Source organism: Camelina sativa, chromosome 14, assembly GCF_030686135.1.
Source record: "Camelina sativa cultivar CO46 ecotype springtype chromosome 14, ASM3068613v1".
Classification (NCBI taxonomy): domain Eukaryota; kingdom Viridiplantae; phylum Streptophyta; class Magnoliopsida; order Brassicales; family Brassicaceae; genus Camelina; species Camelina sativa.
The window spans coordinates 31,400,309-31,428,139 of NC_141893.1; the positions used below are offsets into that span (position 1 = coordinate 31,400,309).

General features: G+C 36.6%; 5 protein-coding genes and 1 pseudogene across 7 annotated transcripts; 2 read left to right on the forward strand and 4 right to left on the reverse strand.

Annotated features, from left to right (window-relative positions):
- The first annotated feature begins 245 nt into the window (after positions 1–245).
- Positions 246–4,926, forward strand: LOC104742722 (protein NRT1/ PTR FAMILY 1.2). The gene is made up of 4 exons (XM_010463755.2): positions 246–851; positions 949–1,166; positions 2,660–3,219; positions 3,663–4,926. The coding sequence occupies exons 1-4, from the start codon at positions 755–757 to the stop codon at positions 4,609–4,611; spliced, it is 1,824 nt and encodes a 607-aa protein (XP_010462057.1). The 5' UTR covers positions 246–754; the 3' UTR covers positions 4,612–4,926.
- A 7,752-nt stretch (positions 4,927–12,678) lies between these two features.
- Positions 12,679–14,861, reverse strand: LOC104744086 (uncharacterized; annotated as a pseudogene). The gene is made up of 4 exons (XR_015580602.1): positions 14,701–14,861; positions 14,283–14,420; positions 13,367–13,855; positions 12,679–13,269 (listed from the first exon to the last, which is right to left on the reverse strand). The product of XR_015580602.1 is annotated as an uncharacterized LOC104744086 (transcript).
- Positions 12,817–13,403, reverse strand: LOC109128817 (uncharacterized). Its single transcript, XM_019235876.2, has 3 exons — positions 13,367–13,403; positions 13,210–13,269; positions 12,817–13,139 (listed from the first exon to the last, which is right to left on the reverse strand). Exons 1-3 carry the CDS (start codon positions 13,401–13,403, stop codon positions 12,817–12,819), a joined length of 420 nt encoding a protein of 139 aa, XP_019091421.2.
- Positions 14,862–17,410: 2,549 nt separating the features above from the next.
- Positions 17,411–19,909, reverse strand: LOC104742723 (tobamovirus multiplication protein 3-like). 2 transcript variants are annotated; one of them, XR_015580601.1, is made up of 11 exons: positions 19,601–19,895; positions 19,387–19,477; positions 19,235–19,287; positions 18,932–19,024; positions 18,787–18,858; positions 18,629–18,701; positions 18,381–18,518; positions 18,161–18,224; positions 18,007–18,060; positions 17,818–17,895; positions 17,411–17,713 (listed from the first exon to the last, which is right to left on the reverse strand). XR_015580601.1 is itself a non-coding variant. In XM_019235881.2 (11 exons), the coding sequence occupies exons 1-11, from the start codon at positions 19,712–19,714 to the stop codon at positions 17,645–17,647; spliced, it is 807 nt and encodes a 268-aa protein (XP_019091426.2). In that variant the 5' UTR covers positions 19,715–19,909; the 3' UTR covers positions 17,411–17,644. The 2 variants fall into 2 exon arrangements, 1 of the variants encoding a protein (XP_019091426.2); XM_019235881.2 differs by having other exon boundaries at positions 18,473–18,518; positions 19,601–19,909.
- A 1,267-nt stretch (positions 19,910–21,176) lies between these two features.
- Positions 21,177–22,339, forward strand: LOC147928865 (uncharacterized). Its single transcript, XM_087485727.1, has one exon. The coding sequence runs from the start codon at positions 21,258–21,260 to the stop codon at positions 22,263–22,265; it is 1,008 nt and encodes a 335-aa protein (XP_087341853.1). The 5' UTR covers positions 21,177–21,257; the 3' UTR covers positions 22,266–22,339.
- Positions 22,340–22,918: 579 nt separating this feature from the next.
- LOC104742724 (protein PLANT CADMIUM RESISTANCE 8-like) lies at positions 22,919–24,076 on the reverse strand. The gene is made up of 4 exons (XM_010463758.3): positions 23,736–24,076; positions 23,568–23,639; positions 23,263–23,475; positions 22,919–23,178 (listed from the first exon to the last, which is right to left on the reverse strand). Exons 1-4 carry the CDS (start codon positions 23,932–23,934, stop codon positions 23,096–23,098), a joined length of 567 nt encoding a protein of 188 aa, XP_010462060.1. The 5' UTR covers positions 23,935–24,076; the 3' UTR covers positions 22,919–23,095.
- Between the last annotated feature and the right edge of the window lie 3,755 nt (positions 24,077–27,831).

Below are 27,831 nucleotides of genomic sequence, written 5' to 3' on the forward strand. Positions count from 1 at the left end.
GTTTTTCGCGGGATAGTACATAATAAATTATTAATAAAATATAAGAAAATCAAAGATTTAATTTGAAATGGACTAATAAAAGAGTATTTAATTAGCATTAATATGAAGAATGTTTTGAAACATAAAATTGAACAATCCATGTGTGACTTTGTGAGCTATTTAGAATCATAAAAAAGACTCTCTTTTTTTTTTCAAATCATAAAAAGGACTCTTATATAAGTGGTTTGATAACTAATGCATGTAACAGTATCATATCTAATCGATGGTAACTTTTTCTTTGATGTAATTACTAAGCATATAATTTTAGCAACTATTTTTGTTTTTTTTAGGCAATATAAATTAAGCAACTACTATAGCAAAAAATTCTATCAAAATAGCAACAAAATAAATGAAATAAATTTCTAAATATAGAAGTCGACGTCATGATTGTTTAAAATCTCATAACTCAATTTATATATTAAAGTATATCCATTCTCTAATTATCATCTTTTTATTATTATACTAATTATCATTTTGCACTTACTGTTTTTTTCCTCTTGTCCCCTATAGGCGTTAGTTACTAGTATTAATTGTCCACTCGTTGCGGAGATGTAACACACATTCCTCGCTCTCTCTCTCTCTCTCTCTCTCTCTCAATTCACTTGCAAAGACAAAGATCTTCCACTTCCTCTTCTTCTTCTTCCTTTTTACCTTTTCTCTGTCTCTCCCCTATATAAAACTCACTAGAGTGTTTGTTTAGCTAAAAGATTCAACAATGGAGAACCCTCCGAATGATACAGAAGCTAAGCAAATCCAACCCAATGGAGGTAAAAGAACAAAAGGTGGAATCATCACTATGCCTTTCATCATAGGTATAACAACATTTCCATAAAATCTTTCACTCTATTTTTTTCGTCCTGAATCTTCATCTCTAATTTAATTATTTGTTAATTTATTATCATGGTGAAGCAAACGAGGGGTTCGAGAAAGTGGCGAGTTATGGTTTATTACCAAACATGATTATGTACTTGATCAGAGATTACAGATTTGGAGTAGCAAAAGGAACAAATGTGCTCTATATGTGGTCTGCTGCATCAAGCTTCACACCTCTCTTGGGTGCTTTCCTCTCTGATTCCTATCTTGGTCGTTTCCTCACCATCTCCATTGCTTCTCTTTCCAGTTTCTTGGTAATAAATAATCTTCATCTCTCTAATCTCCCATCTTGCAAACCGGCTTAACTTAATCGGAACTGAAATTTCTGGTTTAGATTTCTACTACTTGTCATTAAGACTGATAAGAATCCGTAACTGATTTTGGAAAACTGACAACTCTTTTTATAAATCTTTTTAACATATACTTTTTCCGTTATATGATATTTTATTGTCGATATCAATAATATATTTAATATTATCTAGTAAGTTTAAAATAATTTATTTTTACAACATCTAGATAATGAAGTAATTGAAGTATAGTGGTACGAGGTTTTTTCTTCCATATTTTTATAGCAAAAAAATATAATATATATATATATATATGTATATATATTATATGAATATTTGAACATAAAGTAATATTGGACCAGATTAATTTAATTTCCAACAGATTCATCGTTGATGCACCATTGAATAGGTTGTTTTCTTATAGCATCGTGATATTGTATAATATTAGTTAGTAATCTAGTATACACTAAATAGTAACAATAATAGTATGGTACAGTTTTAGTAATTTCAGGCGTTGCATGTGACTTGTGAGGGACTCGTTCCTAGGGAAAACATTTGCTCCATTATTGTCTTCTTGTGTTTATGTTACACTAAAAGTCGTTTTCGAATTTATTTCTTAGCGTGGGAGTTCCATGTGTTCTGAATTTTCTATTTTCATCTAAAAACATTATTGCTAATTGAAAATGTCCTTGGCAAGTTGTGTGAGTGACCACAAATCGAAACTATAATTTCTGATATCTGACAATATTCTACTTATAAAAAAGTGTGATTGCTTTGCTTCATAAATAAAGAAAACAAAAAAAAATTCAAATACGTACTATGTTTCTTACTATGTTTTAATATCGGTTCACTTTGGTTCTGTTTTGAAAAAATTGTTTAAATAAAAGTAAACAAAACCAAAACACGAACCCAATTTTTTGCTCGAAATAAGTCTATTTAAACCGGATTGGACACAGTTTACACTGCATGACGACTTTGAATTATTTTCGTTATGGGGCCAAGCTTAATTGTTTTGTAGGCTATATAGCATAGAGCTGTGCGTGGTAGGCTTCTTTATAACTTGTCCGGTTCTAATCGACACTAATATTTTCATATGATTTTATTCACCCACTAAAAGATCAAATGTTTAAACTCCGATACATCGATTGATTTGACATGCTGGTACAATTATTCATCGCAATCAACTTCGTTCTTATAATTTTTGGTAGGGTTAATGACGTATGACTTTACATTCGACCTACCAACGTGTGCTCATCATGGCCACGATTTTGTTGCCGATATGAATATTGGATTTTTCTTCTTGGATTTTTCTTCTTCTCATAATTATATAAACGTAGCGACATGTAATGTTTGTTAGCTTAACGACATGTAATGTTTTGTTATTACATTCAGCTCAAACTAAACCGGGTTTTCTAGACCAAATTCATTTAATTGATGATCATTGTTTAATCATACCACAGGGAATGGTGCTTTTATGGCTAACTGCAATGTTACCACAAGTGAAGCCATCGCCTTGCGATCCCACAGCAGCTGGGAGCAACTGTGGACCCGCGACCGCGTCTCATCTGGCTCTTTTGTATTCTGCATTTGCTCTTATATCCATCGGGTCAGGCGGGATTAGACCATGTTCCTTAGCCTTTGGAGCTGATCAATTAGACAACAAAGAGAACCCAAAGAACGAAAGAGTTCTCGAGAGTTTCTTTGGTTGGTACTACGCTTCCTCAGCTGTGGCTGTACTCATCGCATTCACTGGTATTGTATACATTCAGGAGCATCTCGGATGGAAAATTGGGTTTGGAGTGCCTGCGGTCCTCATGTTGATCGCTGCTTTGCTATTTGTTCTCGCGTCTCCTCTCTATGTTACACGCGGTGTGAGCAAGAGTCTCTTCACAGGTTTAGCTCAAGTGGGTGTTGCAGCTTACAAGAAGAGGAAACTAAGTCTACCAGATCATCATGACTCCGTTGACTGTTATTATCACACGAAAGATTCTGATCTAAAAGCTCCAAGTCACAAGTTGAGGTAAAACAACTATATGAATTTATTTAATTAAGTATCCTGAGTTCTTGGTTACTTTACAAGTAATATCTATCTACCATACTCTCTTGATTAGGTTCTTAAATAAAACTATTAGACTTTAAATATGATGTCGATCTCTTCACTTTTGACAATCACTTGATTAGGTTTGCAATAAACGCATGTTATACAAGACACATGATCAATGCACACACTTTACTTTGATACTCTCTCTATATTAGGATTTGAAAAAGCTTGTAGAACAAGAAAGAGAAGGCTCTCTGTTTACTTTGATACTACTACTCTAATTAATTAGGTTTTTGAACAAAGCTTGTGCTATTAGAAACATGATGCACTGTTTTACTTACTTCCTTGATTTAAGTTTTCAAATCATACTTGGAAACATGATGTTCCCTTTTTTAATTTTCTTTTGATTTTCGTTTGGTTAGGTTTTTGAATAAAGCCTGTTTAATAAGTAAACGCGAGGAGGAAATTGGGTCAGATGGGTTTTCTTTGAATTCATGGAGGCTATGCACAACAGACAAAGTAGAGGAGCTTAAAGCATTGATCAAAGTCATACCAATATGGTCCACAGGTATAATGATGTCCATAAATACTAGCCAAAGCACGTTTCAGGTGCTGCAAGCGACTTCTATGGACAGACGTCTGAGTGGCCATGGTTCAAGCTTTCAAGTTCCAGCTGGATCATTCGGTATGTTCACAATCATAGCTCTCGCCACGTGGGTCGTTCTATATGATCGTGCTGTTATCCCGTTAGCTTCAAAGATCCGAGGCAGACCTTTTCGACTCAGCGTTAAGCTAAGAATGGGATTAGGGTTATTCATGTCATTCTTAGCTATGGCGGTTTCTGCAACGGTTGAAAGCTTCAGAAGGAATAAAGCTATAAGCCAAGGGTATGGAAACAATCCCAATGCTGTGGTAGACTTCTCAGCAATGTGGCTGGTGCCACAATATGTGCTACATGGGTTAGCAGAGGCTCTTACCGCAATAGGACAGACTGAGTTTTTCTATACCGAGTTTCCTAAAAGCATGTCTAGTATCGCGGCTTCTCTCTTCGGTCTAGGAATGGGTGTGGCTAGTCTATTGGCAAGCGTGGTTCTCAATGCGGTCAATGAACTAACCTCAAGAAATGGTAAAGAGAGCTGGGTTTCAGACAACATTAACAAGGGTCATTACAACTATTACTATTGGGTACTCGCGATAATGAGCTTCATCAATGTGATCTACTACGTGATATGTAGCTGGTCGTATGGTCCTTTGGTTGACCAGGTGAGGAATGGTAGGGTTAATGGTGTGAGAGAGGAAGAAGAGTTGCTTGACATTGCTGGCAAAGGCTTCGGGAAGGAAGATCTAAGTGCAGTTATTAAAGCCAATTAAGCAATTATAGGTCATGCAAGCTTTTACTTTGTCTATAAAGGGGGCAAGAAACTGTAGGAAATTATATTTTATTGCATCTGGTGTGTGGTGTTATTAGTAAGTGTTGATTAAGGTCTATATAAATTTGTAATTAGATTGGATTCTGTGTTCGGGTTTATAATTAGGGGTTTTTGGTGAAAAGGTCAATGGTTTTTGGCTGTGTATACAAGCCAAGTCTTTGTTGTATTTTTTTTTGTGTTATTGAAATTCACGAAGTCCTTTTGTATATATTAATTGTTGGTTTGTCTTATATCCAAAATGATTATATTGTCGAAACTATATAGACCCAGAAAACTAATTAATAAACAGGTAATGAACCCGTAATTTTAATAATTACTAATATATTTTTAACTAGAAAGTTACCCACACATCGCTTCGATTATAAAATTAAATATTTTGTATGTAAAATAAAATTTTATTAGATTATATAAGAAATGTACATGATATTATTTATATATACATTGAAAAGAATTTAAATACATATATTTATAAGTTTATAATTATGAAGTGTGTTGAAAGAAGGACAATTTTCACAAATTGCATAAAAATAAGTTTTGTTTTAAATTTAGAAAATTAATTCTAAAATTCTAAAAATATTAAAATAGCATCATGCTTTTAATCTTATATTCTGAATACTAAACCATATCTTTTCAAAATTATACCCTAAATGTAAAATATAAAATTCAAACCAAAAAAATATAGATAACAATTGGAAATGGTGTAAGTTTTTTTCGGCATATTGACAGATGGAGTAAGGGTTAAAGGAAAATAGACATGATGTATGATTGGTAACTCAAACAATGCCAATGCGATTTAAAAGTAAAATATTTATACCACTTTTAACGATTGACATGTGTCTATGATGAAAGTATTGAGGTTACAATATGTGTATATATATATATTAAATATTTTACAATAGGTCTCTGTAATATTTTTCTGTGTAATGTGAAAGGATGTTGTAAAGTTTGGGAAGTGATTCCAAAGAGACATAAAGAAGTATGTGATCTTTTGACCATGTATATATGCATTACACGGTAAAATTATGCTCAATCTTTTAATCAATATGCAAAGTAAAATATTTTTTGTAATGGGGATAAAGAACTTTTAAAAACGAAAAAAGCAAATTTACAAAATATAAACTTAGAAATATATTGTAGTTGAACATCAGAGAACGTAAGAGGAGAAATCTAACGGACTTACAACTATAATATTATGAGTGAATGTTCAAAGCCAAAGAGATTATGCTTTAGGAGTCAAGCATTAGGCTCATCTTCATCACTTAAGACTTCCAACTATAGTTTGAAAGTTAAAAAAACCACATTACAAAACAATGCAAAAACTTTAAATCATGACTATCATAAAACATAATCTTTTGAAAGAGCCTAATAAATATTGACAAGACTCTAATACCAAGAAACAAATACATTGACATTGGTTTGTAAACGATTTCTTCAAATAGTCATAGAGAATTTATTCTCTTAATCATCATATTTTTTTTAAAGAAAGACATATAGTGAGTGATCGTTTTCTTCATTATTAGTCATGTGAGCATTGTATCTTATATAATACACTAAGCATTGTTTGAAGTTTGTAAGGAATTCCATTAACACATGCAGAATTCTGAGTAATCACATTCATGGCAATAAATACAGTTATAAAGCATATTAATTGTTATTAATTTGGTCATATGCATTATTGCAAATGAACAGTTTGAACAAAAGTAAAAGTCCACTCATAATATCGTAAAGGTAATTGATTAAGAGAAGTAAATGTATTCTAAAGCAACTGAACAAATAAAATGTCCCAAACTAAAAAAATGTGTGTAGACAATTTAGTTTTAGATTAGCAATAATGTGTCTTTTTATTTCATTAAAATTGAAAAAAATGACACATGTTAAAAAAAAGATTGGTGCCAAATGACAATTTCTCACAACTCTACTTAATTATATTTTAATATTGAAACAACCCAACCCGTTTTTTTAATAGCAATAATATATATATATATATACATATATAATTAAGCATCACATACTACTTAATTAAATCAACCAAAACACAATACATCATTAAACCATCAACAACCAATATGCACAGCGGAAACATACCAATAATACAAAACCAGTATATCCTCAATACAATAACATTCCTAACCATTCTATCCAAGGTTCCAACATAAACAATGTAACAAAGACCATCAACACACAAACAAGACCCTAGATCATCCTCCTTCTCATCGCCATGATTCCACATCACATACCTGCACACCACAAACAACAATTGAGATGTGTAAGTATTATCACAAATACTTAGTGAGGCAATCCTCCCATCTACTAGGCTATACACACAAGCAACTGAGAAACCAATGCTTAACAAATAACAACCAAACACAACAAACCAGAAAAAACAAGCATCAGCCGCTGCTGACAAAACTTGGGGTCGACCGACAGTCCCTTAGTGTCGATCAACACTCTCCCTTGGTGTCGATCAAAACCGACTTTGCAACACGTTTTGCATGAAACCGAAAGTCAAAGAACCGCTTCCCAAATCCTCCAAATCGTCCGGAACTCACCCAAAACTCCTGGAAACTCAACAACGACGAATCCAATCCTTAGAAGCCTTCTCCTTTGTTCCTAGCACAAGATCTTCACTCCACAACAACATATCTCTCAATCCAAGCCAAGAATCTCCCAAAAAGTCTCCATATTCTCAAGAACACTTTTCTCCCTCTAACTCTCTTTAAACGGCGACAAAACACTTCCCCAAAACCCTTTTCGTCGACCTCCTCCTTAAATACATCGGTTAGGAACTTCAATTGAATCAGACCGAGCCACAACGATAATTCAGAACAACCCGATTGAACCAAAATTGATGGTGTTGATCGACACTTCTCTTGGTGTCGATCGACACCCACTTCCAAAATCCCCAATTTGGTTTGCGGATGTTACATTTCTTCCCCACCAACAAGGATTCGTCCTCGAATCCCGCAGCACCATCCATCTATCAAGGACCTCCGTGCAACCGTCACCATGGCCCGCACATCCTCCGATCGGACTGAACATCGTCAGCCAAGGTTCTCCATACCACTGTCGCAACAGCCCGCACATCTACGTGACCCAACGGTCCACATAATCCTGACCCCACTGGTCAGCAGAACCCAAACCACGAGATCACTTCTGACCTCCAAGGTCTACATCCAGTCACTATGCTCATAACCACGTTCTAGACATTGTTTGTCCTCTCACTCATACATTCTCAGGTCGCAAACTTCAAACTGCAGCGCCTGCACTCTCAGACCATCGTCCTGGAGCCATACCGTCTCACTCTTGGATCGTCACCCTCGAGATCTCGGTACCAGGGGAACTAATCATCTCCCCAAGAGAAATAAGCATCTCTTCCGGAGAACTAATCATCTTCCCAGGAGAACTAATCATCTTCTCATGAGCAAACAAGTCCCAATGTCTATAAGCATCTCCTGACCGGAACCACCTCTCGTGGTTCGCGTAAAACATCGCAATATCCTACCAACCACCATATTCCCTCACTGGAATATCCACACCATCATGACCACTAATCAGGCCAACTATAACCGTCTCAACCATTCGGGTGTTTACACACGCCCTTCCCAAAAATAGACAAGTTCTAACTATTCATAGAGCTTTCTATTTGTTTGCAACTGCACTTTCCATAAATAGGCAAGCTTTAACTATTCATAAAACTTCCCATTTTTTAGAACCCACATATTCTCTTAGCACCGAGACATCTCCAATCACACACATTCTTGAGAACTAATCATCTCATCTTTGACCACTCTTGAGGTCATCCATTAAACATTCCCGCCAATCCGGAATTTCACATCCCCATTCCAAAAATAGCCAAGTCCCAACTATTCGTAGAACTTTCCATTTTTAGAACTTCCTATTTATGGGAACTTTCTTTTTCTGAAACTTCCTATTTATGGAAACATTCCTTTTTAGGAATCGCATAAACATTCAACCATTACGCATCAAAATTTCAGAAGAACTAATCATCTTATTAAATTCTCAAATGCAACAAATGTTTAAACTCCAAACGAAAGAAAAAAACTTAACAAAACCAATCAAACAGAAAGAATTTAAACTCCGGGATTAGTGCTCGGCCCTTCCTTCGGCTGCACCCCTCCCACTGTCAACTGCTGCAACCTCGGACACTGAGGCCTGATATGTCCCACCTCCTTGCAGTAAAAGCACACTCGAATGTTCCTTTGCGTCCCACTACTCTTGGGACAGCTTGCCAACCTGTGATCCATGCTTCCGCACCCGTAGCATCCCTGACCACCTTGGTTTGTCACCGTCGTCTCCTCCCGCTTCCTCTCATGCCTTTGCTCCGACTTCCTACCCTTACTCAGAATGCTCGGTTCCAATGTCTCCTCTGTCTGAACGGTAGGTCTAACCACCATAACCTGCTTCCTCAAGTCATCCTCTATCCCAGGTGCCATCTCCACCAGCTATGCTCTCGTAGCATAGCTCCTCACCCTGCACCGAGTCCTCAGGTCATCCCGCAAAGCCAACAAAAACCTCCGCACCTGAGCTGGCTCTGGCTCCAAAGCCTGACCTCCATACACCACAAGTCGACTGAACTCCACGTCCAACTCCCGCACAATACAGTTACCCTGTGACAACCCCAAGAACCGCGCCTCCATCCAATCAAGTGCCTCTGGCGGAAAATACTTGGCATTGAACTCTCTCACAAAGTCCATCCAAGTCATCTCACGCTGCACTCTCCGTGCCATCACCGACCTCCACCAGATCTTCACATCCCCTGAAAGGCAGTGCGCTGCCAAGTCTACCCGATAGTGGTCGGGACACTGAAGCGACTGGAAAATATCCTCCATCCGCTCTCTGCACTCATCCGCTGCACTCGGATCTGTGCCTCCTTGGAAAAATCCCGCACCCACATGCCGTAGCTGCACTAGCATCTAAACATACTGAGCATCCACTACGTCGGCCCCCGGCTGCACACCCGCCTGCACTCCAGCTACAGGCTGCACCACTGGACCCTGCCCACAAACCACTGGCAGCACTACTGGAACCTGCACACCATCCACTGGCGGCACAACTTGAACCTGCCCACCATCCACTGGCGGCACCAATGCTGGAAGCCACGCCAAAACCTTAGCTAGCAAGCCCGCCAAGACATCCTCTCTACCTGGAGCACCCTCCGCTGCAACCCCCACTCCCGGGGCAATACCATGGCCGACTTCGGGCCCACCTGCCCTGCCGTTACCACCACCAGCTAGGTCTTTAGATACACTAGGATGAACCTACGACTCTGCCACCTCCTCACTGGCCATGCTTTGGGTCACACTCTCCTGACCTCAGGAACCTGTCCCCGCCCACAGCCATACCCACGACCACAATCACGACCACGCCCGCGACCAGCAGTTCCCACACCTCTAACCATATGTATCACCAAGAACATAAGGCTAAGCAAACAAAACGACCCTAACTACAAAAAGAACACAACTCACTGTGGAATCACAAAATAGGCTCGAAGAGGATGATACTAGGACTCCATACCACATACAATTTGACTAACTACTCATAATCAATTCCATCACACAACATCATGCATCAAGCAACAAGAAAATAATTCTACCAATTAAATTTCTAAACCGCTCTAAACCATCCACTTAACCATCCTAGAACCGTAAGGGCTCTGATACCAAATTGAAACAACCCAACCTGTTTTTTTTAATAGTAATAATAATATATATATACACATATATAATTAAGTATCCTATACTACTTAATTAAACCAACCAAAACACAATACATCATTAAACCAGCAACAACCAATATGCACAGCGGAAACATACCAACAATACAAAACCAGTATATCCTCACAATACAATAATATTCCTAACCATTCTATCCAAGGTTCCAATATAAACAATGTAACAAAGACCATCAACACACAAACGAGACCCTGGATCATCCTCCTCCACATCGCCATGATTCCACGTCACATACCTGCACACCACAAACAACAATTGAGATGCGTAAGTATTATCACAAATACTTAGTGAGGCAATTCTCTCATCTACTGGGCTATACACACAAGCAACTGAGAAACCAATGCTTAACAAAAAACAACCAAACACAACAAACCAGGAAAAACAAGCATCAGCCGCTGCTGACAAAACTTGGTGTCGACCGACACTCCCTTGGTGTCGACCGGCACCTACTTGGTGTCGATCGATATCGACTCTGCAACACGTTCTGCACGAAGCCGAAAGTCGAAGAACCGCTTCCCAAATCATCCAAATCGTCCAGAACTCACCCAAAACTCCTGGAAACTCAAGGAAACCAACAACCAACCACATACATACAAGGATATGCCAAAAAAACACAACGAATCAAGCAAAACAAAGGATTCTCAGACTTAGATAAGCCATGGTCATGAACTCACCTTTTTTTTGCAGAAAGTTCTGACCCAACAACGACGAATCCAATCCTTAGAAGCCTTCTCCTTTGTTCCTAGCACAAGATCTTCACTCCACAGCAATAGATCTCTCAATCCAAGCCAAGAATCTCCCAAAAAGCCTCCAAACTCTCAAGAACACTTTTCTCCCTCTAACTCTCTCTAAACGGCGACAAAACACTTCCCAAAAACCCTTTTCGTTGACCTCCTCCTTAAATACATTGGTTAGGAACTTCAATTGAACCAAACCGAGCCAAAACGATAATTCAAAACAACCTGATTGAACCAAATTTGATGGTGTTGATCGACACTCCTCTTGGTGTCGATCGACAACCACTTCCAAAATCTCCAATATGGTTCGCGGATGTTACAAATATATAGTAAATATTGACATGTGAAACCGATTAAAATAGTTAAGTAATAAAGTTACAGTTGTGATAAAAAAATAAGTGAAAAATTAATAAATCGTAAAACCAAAATAGAAGAAATATATTTTTGTAAAATAGATTACTTTTTCTTTAACAAAAGTAAACTATAGAGATTTTTACTATGAAATAATACTAAATTAAAAACCAAAAATAATTAAAGATTTGGTAGACGAATAGTAAAGAAATTTAAAGGAACATTAGTGAGGAATTTACAAATCGTATAAATTTAATTAGACGAAATATATTCTTACAAATCAAATTTTTATTTTATTTACAAAAGTAAACTATAAAGATTTTTGCTATGAAATAATATTAAATAATAAAAACAAAAAATAATTAAAGATTTGGTAGTGGAAGAAATGATTACTTTTCTAAATAAATAAATTTAAAAGATCAAATTTCAAATTAATGTAAAGTACACTCGTTAAAAAATAGAACGCCAAATGTCGCATCGATAGGCAAAGTTTAAAAAAACCTTGTCATATTATATAACATTTTTTTTGGTATGCTAGACATAATTTAGATGCACTATCATATATGTGTATGTGTGAATATATAAAGGCTAGATTTGCTGAGTAGGAGGCAAGTCTCTGAGGCTGAGGCCGGGTGGAGCCATCCATAAACTTCCTCTGGTAAATGAGGATAAAAATTTAGGGAGGCCAATTACACGGAAATTTTTTTAATTTGTCATATTGGTGGTTTAAACTTGGTTTTGGAGAGGTCAAACAGTGGAGAATTTACCATTTGTGTTACTGAAATTTTATGTAATTACACATAAAAACAAATTATTTAATTAGTTTACTTAGGTCAGCTGACCCACCGTGTAGGTCCGCCATTGCTGCTAGTCTGCTACCCTCGTAGTTAAGTTAATACATTTGTTATGTTACTTTTTAATGATACCACACTATCTTTTTTTAAAATATGTTATTTAGTAATTAGTAAATAAGTCCATGCATCATTGTAAAAAACTAGGTAAACGCTAACTAAAATTTTGGTCGTCGAATTCAAAGAACCAAGAGTTTAAACTAAGGACAATGCCATCGAGCGAGTTACACGGTGGCATAGCTGATAACATCCATCACATCCTCACCACAATTTCCTTGGTGTATCAAATTTCAGAACCACTGAGTTGAAGATATCCTTTTTTTTTTTTGAATTGAATGTAAAATTTTATTCAACCAAAAAACCTTTTGTCCAATGAATGCTTCAGTATGTTTGAGTGTGGTTTGAGATTAGAATCAAAATCACAGAATAAATAGAAAGCTAGTAGAATTTATCGTCAAGGAGGTGGATGAGTGGAAAACCATAGCTGAAGGCCATCAGCATAGCGTTGGTATCCCATTGATGCTATCGAACTGAGACGATTTCTGATATTCTTGTCAATGTGCTTGATGAGAAGAGCTTGCGGATTGGAGGGTTCACCATGCCGACGAGCATTCCGTTCTCGCCAGAGATGGTACAGGGTGGATTGGAACAGGTAGCGAAACATGAAGAGATGGAAGTGCGGAAGAGCCGGACTTGTGAGCAGTGCAATCAGTTGATTCCAATCAGCAGAGTAGTTCGTAGCTAGGAGTGGTTGAGCAAGGTTCCTCCATACTCCTCCTGCGAACGAACACGAGAAAAAAAGATGATTTCTGGATTCCTCTGCATTGTTGCAGAAACTGCAGGTCACCTGTTGTCCCAAGTTCCATTGTTGCAGATGGAGTTGAAGATATCCACTGTGCACATAAGACTTAAAACATTCGCAATATAAAGGTATCTAAGATTTTGTATGGTATTACTCTCAAGATTCAAAGAAAAAGAAAATCTAGAAGTAGAAGGATATTCACCTCGAACTCTCTCGTAGATACCATAATGCTTTGCCATCATTAACGACGTAACATAAATATCCATCAAAAAAAAAAAAAAAAAAAAAAAAACATAAATATCCATCAAAACATCGATACAAATATCTAGCATCATTAACGACATAACATAAATATTAATCAAAACATCGATACTGAATTGTTTTTGAGGCCAGGAAACCATATGATAAGACTAATTAATGTCCAAACACACATTATTTTACATACCACTTGCATGCATAGCATATGACATGGTTCATGGGTAAATAATTGATTTGATTGGAGCAATTAAAGCTTGCTAACTTGATCGACACCATTTTGTTTGACATTTAGGTTAAATGGTGTCATCAACAGCCTCATCCGTAGTCTACCTGTGGCTATGAGTTCTTCATCGCATTCTCTTCGAATCTCAATTATGGCTGATTTTAGATCTGCCATCTTCCCTACTAATCTTGCTTCTATCTTTATTTCTTCCTAGATTTTTCATCACATTAAATACGTTATATGACATGTGATTTGACCAGCAACTAAAAGATACCAAAAAAGGTGTTCATGTTTCTCTCAAATTAGATATATGTCCATTAATCGATCGACAGAAACCAAATATATTAAAACAATTTAAAAAAAAAAAAATATAAAATAAGAAAAATTGGCACGTTGAAACCAAATTAAACGTCAAGAAAATAATTAATTATAAATATGTTAAATTTTTTTAAAATATAGTGTTTTAGAATGAAAAAAAAAAAACGAAACCATGCCAGGAATCAAACCAAATCTACTAAATTTTCAAATTTATATTTTATCACCACAGCCTTGATAAATTATAACAATAATAATACTAAATTTTTTTTGCGTTTCCTTCTATATCATGAAAATGTTTACGTTCATAGAGAAGTCGAACATGAATTTTGGCCGTGGAGTAGAACGAATAGTTGAGATCAACTGAGGCATGGGATCCTCCAACTGAGTACACTGCGGCGGCTCCCATCAACTCAATTAGCACACCAATCGCTGCAGTGTGAAAATTCCCGTCTTCATTCTGAATATGATCATGTAAATAATACATCTGAATATGATCATGTAAATAATACAATGTAGCACTCGTCAAAACTCAAATCCAAAATCAAATTATTTTTTTTTGTCATCAAAAATCCTTTATTACGTAGAAATATGAAATAAAATCCAAACCATATGAATCATAAATCAAACGTACATGTAAAAGAAAAAAGAATTTCTTTTAAAGAAAATATATATAAATATACCACGGTATAATGTAATCATTCACCAAAAAAACAAAAAAAATGTAGTTATTCATTTACCAAAGCGTGATGCGTAACGGTCAGTTTACATCGTACGATCCCTTTTCCAACATGGAGGACTTGAAGGCCTTCGAGGATGAAACTGGGAAAGTGGGAATGGCTTTTATCTTTGGCCAGCTCTTCCAATACGTTCTTATTTTGAGGATAGACGAATCTTCCATATCTTCTATTTTGAGATAAGCTTTTACTAGTTGGCCTTTTTTTTTTCCGAACTAGGTGTTTGTACTACGCCTATTTATTAGTCACGTCGACGAGTCAGAGACTAAAAATATCTAAAAACATGATCTGGTGTGTTAAGTTACACCATAACGTGTGTGTTCGTTGTAGTGATTTACGTCCATGAGATGTAACCTGAAGCTGTACGATTTAGTTACCAATAAATGAACGGTGCAGATTTTGTAGTCGACTTTTTTTTTTTTAAATAAAATATTTTATATTTATTAATAGACTTTTCTAACTTTAAATTGGGTAATACCTTGGAATATACAATATTTGACAAGCACAAAATAGAAATAACAAGAGATCGGCCCATTAACAGAAACAAGATTTTCTTCTGCTGAATTAAACGTGACCTGCAGCAGCGATCAGAACAGTAATCCTGGCGAATGTGAGACCCACTCCTTTGCGGCAGAGACACTGAAGTGAACCCTTATCGGAAGCATCGGAAATCCGACTCTGGTTCAACCTTCAACACCTCACCTGTCCTGGAACAGATCTCCCGGCCTGTTCTAACAGCCGACAGCAGGCTCTACGGTGACGGTCCCATGCCTAGCAACCGAACACACTCAGAGCTAACCCCCATCTCCATAACTGTTATCTCCAAGCAAAGAACCCAACAACCAGTCCGTAGTAAGAAGAAAAACACGGCGATCTCTAAAATACTAGTTGCTCAATCCAGAAAGTAAAGATCGGAACCCGCAACCGCCTACTAAGATCCAAGGGATCTAGAACTGACCTCCAAGACGAGCAGCGAAACCCACCAAACCCCCCCCCCCCCCCCCCCACTGACTTCCGCCGCGAACCGCAACGGTCAATTGAATGTTTGAGCTGCGAGAAAACACCTTCGGGAAACCTCTGGCGTCTTCTACCAAGAGTAAACCACCTAGGTTTTCCTCAACGTCCAAAAGAATCCACACCGCCACAGCCGCATCAAATGTGGGAATCCCACACCACCGCCGCCGGAGAAAGAACCTGCTTACCCCTGTCTTCTAGTTGTATGCCAAGACCTACACTTAAGCACAATCCAGAACAAACTCACCTGACGAATCCAAACACGAAGAAGCAAGCAACCGAACCGACTGGAGAAGGAGAGATCTGCGAAACTGATGACCAAAACCACCTAAACCCGATCTCTGAGACACATCCAAGAAGGAGATCTCAGACCCCGACACTCATCAAAGCCAAAACCCACTGGATTTGTCCTCACACCGACGAGTCTCGAGAAAACTCCGGTGACCACCAAAAGCTTCTCGTTGTTATCATGCGCCATATCTACTCTGGAAATCACGTACCTTGAGCCCAGAAACGGACGGAGGACAGCCACAAACTCAAGGAAAGAAAAACGCCGGTGTTAAACTACTAAAAAAACAGAAAGGAGTCCTTTCCGGCACTGGAATGGCAAGCCGGAGAGGCAAACGGTGGCAAAAAAGTCTAGGGTTTTTAGAGAGAAGGGAAAGAGAAATGGTCCAAATAGTAGTAGTTGTTTAATCGATGCTTGATATTCTGTTTCGTAGTCGACTTCGTAGCGGTAAGAAAAATATAAAAACGTGACAGCAAGATTCACTTAATTTTTTAACAAAAAAAAAAGATTCACTTAAGTACTCACTCACTTTTTATTGCCAAACCTATAGAGAAAATTTGTGGACATCATGAAATGCAAAGACACAAACTTTGGGATATCAGACTTCATAAGATTTTGTCCACTAATTTGTTTCATAGAAAATGTGGCCTAATAAATAGCAATTAAGGGTATGATTGATGAGTTAATAACTTAATACTAACTTAGAGACACTAAATTATAGTCATTTTTATTATAGTTGTTGTTTTAGAATTAAAATTTTGTTTTACATTATTTATTGTTTTGTATTTTATTTACAATGCAAAATAAATATCTATTTTTTCTTCTAATTTTCAGTTTATTAATTACTTATATCAAATTAAATAGTATAGTATTTAAGGATAAAACAAAAAAAAACAAAAATTTAGTATGTGTGAAATTACCTAGAACAAAGAGTAATATGAACAGAAAAAGCATATAAGTAGTTTTCATTTGACACACACACACACACATATATATATAGTGATGTTTTACATGTTAATGCAAAATTAATTATCATTCTTATGTTTGCACACAGATTAATTAATTATTTTTCGAATTAATCTGTGTGCAATAATTTTAAATATTTTTTTTGTTTCAAAAAAGAATATATGTTTTTATCGTCTTTGACACATATTTTATATATACATCTTTAAATACATAATTTTTTTGAAATATAAATCATTAAAAAATTCTTGCTAGCAAATGTATTATGAACATAAGTATAAAGTATCTATACAGTATATATACATTACATGACTCTACAAGTCTATAAGATATATAATCAAAGATTAGACAGCTTAATTGTCTAGTTGTCTTGGATCCTAGACCAGAAATTCACAAACAAGGATATTGGGTAGCAATATTAAAAAAAAACTAAACGACATGAAGAAATTGTGTCAAAACAGATGGGGTCAATCAATTAATTAACCGCAGTAGACTTGAAGAAATTGTATCAATATCAAACACATTTATTCAAAAGCACGTAAAAAGGCCATCAAGACAAAAGCTTAGATTATTGAAGCTTACATAGAAATGAGATAAAAAGCTTGAGATTCTTTAGAGAATTTTCGGATTAAAAATGGTATATCATTAGCTTTCGTGTACACGACGGTATTGCGTTATATCTCAGTCTTGTTTTGGTGGTAGGGCTCTCAAGATGAAAAGAACCAAAGAAGCCGGTAATATCTCTACCAACTGTAATTAAACAACAAGGATTAGGTTTCAAACAGAAACAATGGTTCCATATGTATCAAACTATTCATGATCAGATTCTATGATTAGTTTAAGGGAGAGTTTACCACGTAATATATGAGATTAAGGATTGGATGATCCATCACATCAAGGTTTGCTCCCTCGTAGAAAGCAGCAACACACATCTAAACCATATTAAATGACAAAACCTTTGCTTAGTTGTTTATTCTAAAATTAAACAAGAAGGTCAGGAGTGATAGATATCAATACATAAACATGTGTTTGTGTGTGTGTACCATGATACATCGGATGAGGAAACACGTAAAGCATATGGTTGTCACAAAACCAACCTACCATACATAAGATAAAAAAGAGCTGAAAGAGTCAAGAAGCGTCATATAGTAAAATTTGATTGGTTACACTGTGATTTTGTACAATTTAATGTTGCACCTCTTTCATCTTTCTTTTACGCCCTTTAGATTCTACTGGAAACCGATGCAAAATTAGGAAAAGCCTGAGAGAAGATAGACATACAAGTACAAAAAAATCAAGCTCCAATAAATGCATGATCATATTAAATGGTACACAAATGTACTCGGCTATAGCGCCAAGAGAATCTAGTCTATATGCATCACAGGGGAACAAAAATACAAGCAAAATGACTCGTTACCTAATGGTGACTCTTGGCGACACAATTTCATATGTGATATGTCAAATGTCATATGTCAAATCTAGTACATATTCAAGTGGCTACAGATTTACCTTCCACCATAAAGTAAAAATCCAAGGGCGACCAACAATGAAGCACCTACAATTATATTCACAAGAGAGTTGACACAAGTAAAGTACTAATGTACTATATAGCAAGACAAATATAGTGTAACCATTCCTGAGTGAAATTAGATGGAAGCAGATTACCTGCTAAGAACATCTTAGATATGATAACCAAAACTCCAACAGGCTTCCACCACAAAACCAACCAAAGAGATATCTGAAAGTTATACAACAAAATTCCCTTTTGAGTTTCACAAACTTCTTTTAGATTGCACAAACAAAATTGTATATATTAAATATACCTGAACTACATATACAATTGCATTAATCATGAAGAAGCTTGACTTTAGTCCATCACTGGGTAACGAACGTGCCTATCCAGTCAAAGAGTATGGAGTAAATATGGGAACCAAAGAAGGAAAAAAAATAATAAGATTCAGAATTTACGTCATGGTAAATTCCAGCCCAGAAGAGAATCAGAGCAGCATAGGTTGTCAAGAAACCAAGACTTGGAATATCAAGCAAGATATGTTGCATAATCTACAAAATAACAATCAAAGTTATACAAATTTAGAATGGCTGACATAAAAATTTTGTAGTGTTTAAATTGGTTTTTTGGATCTTATATTTTTTTGAAGTTTATACCAATTTTTAGATGAAAAATAGAAAGCTAAAATCAAATATTAATTTTAAAAATACAAGCATTGAAGACAGCCTTAAACTACAATGATGATGAAGAAGACCCTTCACCTGTGAATGCATGTTCCACACATTCCGCCTGAAGACAAATACCACAGCCCTAACTGCGAGATAGAACACGATGAGCAAAATCAATTAACAAATAACAATAAAATCTATGAAAACACAAAGAAGTTAAATCACAATTCACAGCAAGCACCAACCTCCACCCACCACGAAATGGAGAAAGTGAAAGACCTTTTGTGTCGTCCAGACATAATCTGGAACTCGCAATTGTAATCTCACAAGTTGAATCTAACAAGCCAAAACATTAGTTCATAGTTTCAAAGATGTTCAAGAACGAGAAATAAAAGCTCAAGATTTGCCAAAAAATAAATAAATAAATAAATAAAAGCTCAAGAAAGCACGTAGTAGTACCACAGAGCGGATGGAAACGAGTCCGTAGAGAATAGCGAGGACATAGAAGATCCGATCCTGCCAAATCGGCGAATCATTCACATCCGACCACCAACTCGAAGAATACGATATCATATCTCCGACACGTGTTGCGTAATCTCTACGTCGTCTATGGAGACAAACGTTTCAGTTTAATTTCTTCTCAATTAATTTAGCTCTCGATGATCTTTTCTTTTTTGAATCACCTCTTCTTGTAATATTATTTTGTTATTTTCCTGATCGGCAATAACAAACACAAATATTAAGAACGGTCGATGTAGGAGACGTGAGAGATTGAGGAAAATAATATCTTATTATGTATAGTTTTGACTTGGTTTCAAAGCTAATGACACGTGTTTATCAATCAGATTTCAAAAAATGCAAAATGCAAAAATCTATCAACTTTTCAAATACGTCCTCATTGCAAGTGTTGTGTATAGTGGTAATCGTAATTAATTTTGGAAACTTATTTATAAATAGAATGCTATCAAAACTCGATCAGTGATGGAAATTTTACACCGTAAAATCCCTTTACTGATGTGGATGAATGTTGCTTGAGACCTTCGAGCATTAAAGCCTCAAAAGGGCTGTGGCCTCTTCCTTTACTCACGTCTTGGATATCACGTAGTGATGTTTGATAATTGAATCTACCATTTTTTACTCTTCTAATCACAATTTAGAGCTTTTAGTCTCTGCTATCCACTTTCATTGTCTATATGTATAGTGTATACAGATATAAACATAATTATATAGTTGATTGGCATGTTTCATGGACTCCATTAGTTTATAGTTTATTGCTTTTGTTTCTTTTCTCGGAAGATACCTTTTCATTACCGTTAAATATTGCAATAGAGTTGACGTTGACCTTGTTAGATTGGTAGAGATTGCATACATGTTTACATAGCCTTTTGTACATAGTCCTCCAAACTCGTAACTTTAACAAAAATAAAGATAGATAGTTTTACTGTTTTAGATATACAGATGCAGTAATTTTTAAACGATGTTATTATCGAATTCATTTCGCTAACACAAATTAAAAAAAAAAACTCTTTATTGCTATTTATTAGGCTTACGATATATGTAAATCAACTATCTCCTATATTCTCGTAGATACGATCCTATCGTCTAGCTAGGCAACTCATTGGGTATAAATACCTTGTGCACATATTGAATACAACAACACATTAAATTCGTATATCAACATATTTCATGGTATCAGAACATTAAGTTTCTTTCACCTAATTTTTTTACAACTCCTGCCGTCACCGCCGTTGTTCTTCAACAACCGCCGTCACCGCTAAATCTCTTTTAAGCGCTGCTACCACCGTTGTTTGTTCACAACCGTCGTTGCTGCACCTCTTTCTGTTTTATCCGATGCTCTTCTACGACTCTCCTATGGTGACTCCTCCACAAACACAAGTGGTTGTTGCACCACCACCTTCACTGTATCAACTCAGTTCCTCCGACAACCCAAGAGCTTTGATATCTTCTGTGATTCTACAAGAAGACAATTACTCTGAATGGGCCACTAAGTTATGCAACTCAGTTGCAAGCAAAACATAAGCTGGGTTTTGTCGATGGATCTGTTCCAAAACTTACCGCTGATCCTGACCTGAGCTTGTGGCGTGCCGCAAAATCTATGATCGTGGGTTGGATTCGAACTTCTATTGATCCAAAACTTCGATTCATCGTCTCCTTCATCGACGAGACGCTGTGGGAAACTCTTTGTTCCCATTTCTCAGTCAGCAACGGTGTTCGTAAACAAGTTCTTAAAGACGAAATCGATGGCTGTAAACAGAATGGTCAGTCCGTTTTGGAATATTATGGTCGTTTGTCGAAGTTATGGGAGGAGCTGCAAAACTACAAAACCGGCTGTGCGTGTATGTGTGCTGCTGCTCCGGGTATTGCTCAAGAACGAGAAGAGGACCGAATCCATCAGTTCCTGTTCGGTTTAGATCTTCCTCGTTTCAGCAACATCCGATCAACCATTACTAGTGAAGACCCCAAGCCCCCGCTTACTCAAGTCTACTCTCGGGTTATTCGAGAAGAGCAAAACCTCAACGTTGTGCAATCCAAGGAACTTGTCAAAACAGAGGCGATTGGTTTCACCGCCAAAACAGAGGTTGCGGCTCATGCTGCTGCTGTTTTGGGTCCTCGCTTCCGTGATCGTTCTTCCCTATCGTGTACACATTGTCGACGTCAAGGCCATGAAGCATCCGAGTGTTTTCAACTTCATGGTTTTCCTGATTGGTACTTTGACAACAATGGTGGTACTCGACCAGATAACAGAGCCACCTCCAATCGTCCAGTTCAGCGAGGAGGACGACCGACAAGGGGCATTGGTCCCGGTCGAGGTCGGGCCAACAATGCTCGCGTCATTTCTCCAAGTCAAAGTGGCAACGATCAAATAACGCAACTCATCAACTTGCTTGAAGCCCAACGTTCAAACACTTCTTCCGAGAAATTGTCGGGTAAAACTCATTTGTCTGATTTTGTTTTAGATACAGGCGCCTCTCATCACATGACGGGTGATATCTCTATTTTGGTGGATGTCTTTGACAGAATTCCCTCACCTGTTACGAAACCTGATGGTCGTCCATCACGAGCTACCAAATGTGACTCATTACCGTTGAGCTCGTCTTATTAACTCACCGATGTTTTGTTTTTTCAAGCAAACTGGTGCCATTGGGATTTTTACTGACATTCTTTGTTTCTTATAGGACCGTGTTTCGAGGACTTTGATTAGAACGGGTGAAGAACGTGAGGGAGTGTACTATTTTATGGGAGTGTTGGGTGCTCGGTCTCACAAGGCATCAGCGATTTGCAAGGCGTCTAGTGTGTTGTGGCATCGTAGGCTTGGACATCCTTCCCCTTATGTTTTAGTTTCTTTAACCGAATGTGTTGATTCTCCTAGGAACCTTGAGGATTTAAAACATTGTGACATTTGTTTACATGAAGCTACCACCGGGGTTTAAATCCAGTGACCCCAATAAGGTGTGTCGCCTTTGAAAGTCGTTGTATGGTCTCAAGCATTCGCCTCGCTGTTGGTTCTCCAAGCTGTCCACTGCACTTCGTGACTTGGCATTTCCACTACGGATCAAGTGGCAGAACTTCTTACCAAGTCGTTGCCAACGCCTATTTTTCAAACTTTACTGTCCACGTTGGGTGTACGGGATTTCGTGCCACCAGTATTAGGCTTAGGATATATGTAAATCAACTATCTCCTATATTCTCGTAGATACGATCCTATCGTCTAGCTAGGCAACTCATTGTGTATAAATACCTTGTGCACATATTGAATACAACAACACATTACATTCTTATATCAACATATTTCACTATTCAGAAAACACAGATGTAATTATTTTATATGATAGCTACCACAAAACAAATAGAAAGAAAAAAAAATACACTTGCATTGTACAACGGTCCGCAAATAATGTGTAACATATATGAAGGTCAACGAAAACCAAATGATTACTTAGACATATATTGATTGGTAGGAGCAAAAGTTGGTGCTTCACTCTGATATTGTCCTTGAGCAAGTATCCCATTCCAACCTACAATTATAAACACTTATATTTAAATAAAATTCTTGGATAATTAAACATATTTGACTTGAATCTGAGTTTTTGAGTTAGTACCTAGAGAAGGATCAAGATTCCTAATCTTGAGCTCTCTGTATTCTTGACAAAGAGCGCAACAAGAGCATAGGACATGACTGGCACAATCTGAATATGGAGCTTCCACGAGATTAAATTTTCTCCTCATCTTTTCCCTATACTTTGATCCCATCACCCACTGTGAGCACAAAACCGGCATCATCAACAGGTACATGAAACTTCCAAGAGGACAAGCTGCATAAACAACTCAATATCAGCTATAGAAAAAAATCGAATTAATGAAGATTTCTGGATCCGGTTTCAAAATTGTGTAAACCAGAACATACTCATCTCTCCTTCATCCACCACTTCTGCTATTTGTCCGAATGTCACACAAGGTGAGATTAATGTCATAGCGGCTGCACAAAGTTTCAAAGATCAGTGTGAGTCCATTAATTTGGCAAGAAATATAAATATCTAAAAACTTGTATAAGAGTGTATATGGATACAATTACCATTGGTTTGGTCTTCATGACAATCAAACAAACCAGTGCTCCATGGCCTCCCAACAGATAGGTTAACATTAGCTTGATGATACTTTGGCGGCGCGAACTGACTCACGGGAACTCCGGTTTGCTGGTTGGGTGTACCGGTTTGCTGAAGCGGTATACTGTTGTTTGGATTCTCCTCTGATGGAGTAGTGACACGACCCATTGGTTGATATGTTATAGTGTAGCAAGCTAGTTTTGACGTGAAGGGTTGATTTATATAGGAAAATTTTAGTAAGGAGAAGCTAATTCTAATTTTCTTTAGCCGTGAAATTAATCAAATAATATTCAATTGAAAATTTGAGTTTTTCTTATCGATAAAACGACGAAACTTTCTATGCCGAAAAGAAAGAAGAAATTTTGAATGACGTTCACATTTAAGTTTTGACTTTTCAACGGTCGATATATTAAAAGTCAATGGATTGTACTGTCCCCCCCCCCCCCCCCCCCCCCGAACCTATCCTTTTGATATTCATTTACTAAAACAAGTTGCGAGCAACACCAAATTAATTAGATTTATTTAGTTTACTCAATTTATAGAAAATAATATTTTGCTACAAGTAGAGTTTTAGATTGATACCAAGTAATTTTATTTTATCTTATAGAAGAAATAATTATTTTTTTTACACCCAAAATTTATTCGGCACTAAAATTCAATTTTGGTAAGTTCTTTAGATATATAAAAAAACATGAACAATAATTTAATAAATCATTGATAAAAAGGGATTGATTATTCCTTTCTCTTGTCAACTTCTTTCCTTGTAATTTCAGCAATGACGTTTAATCAATAATGAGTATAGAGTACATCCAAATTGTATATAGAAAATTTTCAGTACATATTTTATGCATCTTCACAAAAAATAGACTAAACTAAGATATAAGATATACCTATTTTATGAAAACTTTTCCTTGAATAATATTACAATGATACCATTATTATCTCATTTTTATTTTAGTAGGTTAAATTTGATTCTTAGAATTTAAGACTATAAGGTATTGTCTACGTATCATGGACAATACTTGGATTCATCCCTAGGGGTGTAACTCTTCATTTACCCCCTTATAAAATAAGTAAATAAAATCTGTATACATTATTATTAAATTAGAAACTTAAACCGTCTTTTTATAAACTCAAAATGATATATAATTTCGTTATAATTGTAAAATCTAAACCCTAACCATCTCATCTGTAAATCCAGACCGACATATAATTTCGTTATAATTGTAAAATCTAAACTCTAACAATCTCATTTGTAAACCGAAACCGACATATAATTTTGTTCTAATTGTAAAATCTAAACCCTAACCACATCATTTGTAAACCCAAACCGACATATTCGTTTTAATTATAAAATCTAAACCCTAATTCTCATTTATAAACTCAAACCGATATATAACCTGTTTAATTGTAAAATCAAAACCAAGCCAATATTTAACTTTCTTTAAATAAAAGTATATATAATTTGTTTCCTTAATTTGTTTTAATTTTTATTTAATTTTGATTTATGTTCTAAATAAAATATTCAATAGAACATTCTAATTGGTTGAGAGGGGAGAGGGTGAACCTAAGTATTTTTCACATATCATTGTGCGGGTGATCCTACATGATTATAAGAAATCATACATCACCTAAATGACTCTACAAGTCTATAACATAATCAAATTTGGACAGGGTTTTAATAGTCTAGTTGTCTTGGATCCTAGACCCGGCCTTAAACACAAAGTCACAAACAAGGAAACTAGCAGTATTTAAAAATTAGTACCATAATTGGTTAAGCTTAACCGCATTAGACTTGAAGAAATTGTATCAAACAGATTTATTCAAAAGCACATAAATGGAGAAGGCCATCAAGATCAAAAGCTAAGATTATTGAAGCTGACATCGAAATGAGATAGAAAGCTTGAGATTCTTCGAGGAACGTTGGGGTTATAAATAGTATGATCATTAGCTTTCGTGTATAAGACAGTATGGCGTGATGTCTCAGTCTCGTTTTGGTGGTAGAGTTCTCACGATGAACAGGACTAGAGAAACCGGTAATATCTCTACCAACTTAATTAAGCAACAAGATTAGGTTTAAAGCAAAAACAATGATTTGATGATATGTATTAGACTAAGATTCATGATCAGATTCAATGATTAGTAAAAGAGAGAGAGAGAGAGAGTTTACCACATAATATATGAGATTAAGGATTGTATGATCCATCACATCAAGGTTTGTGTAGAATATATGATCTGTTCCGATCAACCACGAAACCGAATCGAGAAACACCTCTGGTGATGTTGAATCAATTAAAGAAGAAAACGAAAGAACAAAAGAGGAAAAAACGAGAGACACCACGATTTAACGAGTTTAGGATCCTCGCCGGATCCCTACGTCTCGCCGGAGTTAAACCACTCCAGAATCCACTAGTATGAAGAATCTCCAAAACCGTTTTACAAAGGTCTCGATCTTACTCTCTCTCTTGATTCTATCTCTAATATCTCTGATTAAGATCTAACAACCTTAACTACCCCAAAAATCAAAGATAAGAATCAGCTTACAATCGAAGAAAGGAATAAAAGGATGACACTACCCCTCACCCTTGTTATCACAAACCAACGATCGTCCACACGCACCACTCACGTGCCTTCTTTGAGCTTCACGGTAAACCATCTCATACACCGAGAGTCTTCACTATACTTAGTAACTCCTGAAGTAGAATCAGAGTCACATATCTCACAATTCTCCACCTTGACTTAGATTCTCTTCCTTACCCTTCTCTTCATCTAGTAATGAGCTTAACCACTCAACTCCTGAGTTTAACCACTCAACTTATGAACTTCACCGTCCCCCTTCTAAGCTTTACTGCTTCACTTTTGAGCTTTACCGCTCTATCTCTAAGCTTCACCACTCAATAATCCTGGAGCATCTCAAGAGCCTCATCTAGCTTGTCCACTGGAAGTATCTTGGTAAATATATCAGCAGGATTACACTCACTGGCAATTTTAACAACCTTCACCAAACTTTCACCAATAATATCTCGGATGAAGTGTAACCTGATATCAATATGCTTGGTTCTCTCATGATGTACTGAATTTTTAGCCAAAGCTATTGCACTCTGAGAATCCGAATGTACCTCAACAGTATCTTGAGAGAAGCCAAGCTCTGCGGCTAACCCTTTAAGTCAGATCGCCTCCTTCACAGCTTCGGTCAGGGCCATATACTCGACCTCTGTTGATGAGAGAGACATAACTCTCTGAAGTCTTGACTTCCAACTAATAGTATTTCCTCCAACTGTGAATATGTAACCTGTAGTAGACCTCCTTGTATCACTATCACCCGCGTAATCTGAATCACAATAACCCCTTAAAAGGAGATCTTCTTGTTTCCTGTAACACAGACTTTTCTTCTCAGAACCTCTCATGTATCTCAAGACCCACTTGGCCGCCTCCCAATGAATTTTAAGTGGTTTACCCATGAACCTGCTTATAACACCAACAGGGTAAGCGAGATCCGGCCAAGTGCCTATCATTGCATACATGATACTTCCAACCATATTAGCATATGGAAAAGCCTTCATCCTATTGAATTGTTCCTCATATTCTACATCAATAACTCCCCTTAGCTTAAAATGAGCTCCTATAGGAGTAGCCACTGACTTGGCTTGATCCATGTGAAAAGTTTTTAATACCATCTTCACATAACCCTCCTGAGACAAAACTAATGTCCCACCAACATGATCTCGAACAATTTCCATGCCCAATATCTTTTTAGCATCACCAAGATCTTTCATGTCAAACTCCAAACCAAGCAGTCTCTTCAACTCTTCTACATGCGACTTACTGACTGAAGCTATTAACATGTCATCTACGTATAACATTAGATAAACATAATCACCATTTCCCAGTTTTCTCCAGTAAACACAACTGTCATAAGTGCTCCTACTATAGCCTATTCCCCTCATAAACTCATCAAATCTTAAGTTCCAATATCTAGGAGATTGCTTGAGACCATACAACGATATTTTTAGAAAACATACCTTATCAGGATGATCATTATCAACGAATCCATCCGGTTGAGCC

Bases quoted from the DNA above. Each gene is read 5' to 3' on its own strand.
- LOC104742723 (XM_019235881.2), bottom strand. From the start codon at position 19,714: ATGATATCGTATTCTTCGAGTTGGTGGTCGGATGTGAATGATTCGCCG. The intron at 19,288-19,386 runs GTTGGTGCTTGC...TCTATCTCGCAG, and splicing joins CCATTTCGTGGTGGGTGGAG to TTAGGGCTGTGGTATTTGTC. The intron at 19,025-19,234 runs GTGAAGGGTCTT...GTTATTTTGTAG, and splicing joins TGTGGAACATGCATTCACAG to ATTATGCAACATATCTTGCT.
- LOC109128817 (XM_019235876.2), bottom strand. From the start codon at position 13,403: ATGGCAAAGCATTATGGTATCTACGAGAGAGTTCGAG. The intron at 13,270-13,366 runs GTGAATATCCTT...GAATGTTTTAAG, and splicing joins TATCTACGAGAGAGTTCGAG to TCTTATGTGCACAGTGGATA. The intron at 13,140-13,209 runs GTGACCTGCAGT...GTTCGTTCGCAG, and splicing joins AATGGAACTTGGGACAACAG to GAGGAGTATGGAGGAACCTT.
- LOC104742724 (XM_010463758.3), bottom strand. From the start codon at position 23,934: ATGGGTCGTGTCACTACTCCATCAGAGGAGAATCCAAACAACAGTATA. The intron at 23,476-23,567 runs GTATGTTCTGGT...TTGTTTATGCAG, and splicing joins GGTGGATGAAGGAGAGATGA to CTTGTCCTCTTGGAAGTTTC. The intron at 23,179-23,262 runs GTACTAACTCAA...TTATAATTGTAG, and splicing joins GAATCTTGATCCTTCTCTAG to GTTGGAATGGGATACTTGCT.
- LOC104742722 (XM_010463755.2), top strand. From the start codon at position 755: ATGGAGAACCCTCCGAATGATACAGAAGCTAAGCAAATCCAACCCAAT. The intron at 852-948 runs GTATAACAACAT...ATCATGGTGAAG, and splicing joins CACTATGCCTTTCATCATAG to CAAACGAGGGGTTCGAGAAA. The intron at 3,220-3,662 runs GTAAAACAACTA...TCGTTTGGTTAG, and splicing joins GCTCCAAGTCACAAGTTGAG to GTTTTTGAATAAAGCCTGTT.
- LOC147928865 (XM_087485727.1), top strand. From the start codon at position 21,258: ATGATCGTGGGTTGGATTCGAACTTCTATTGATCCAAAACTTCGATTC.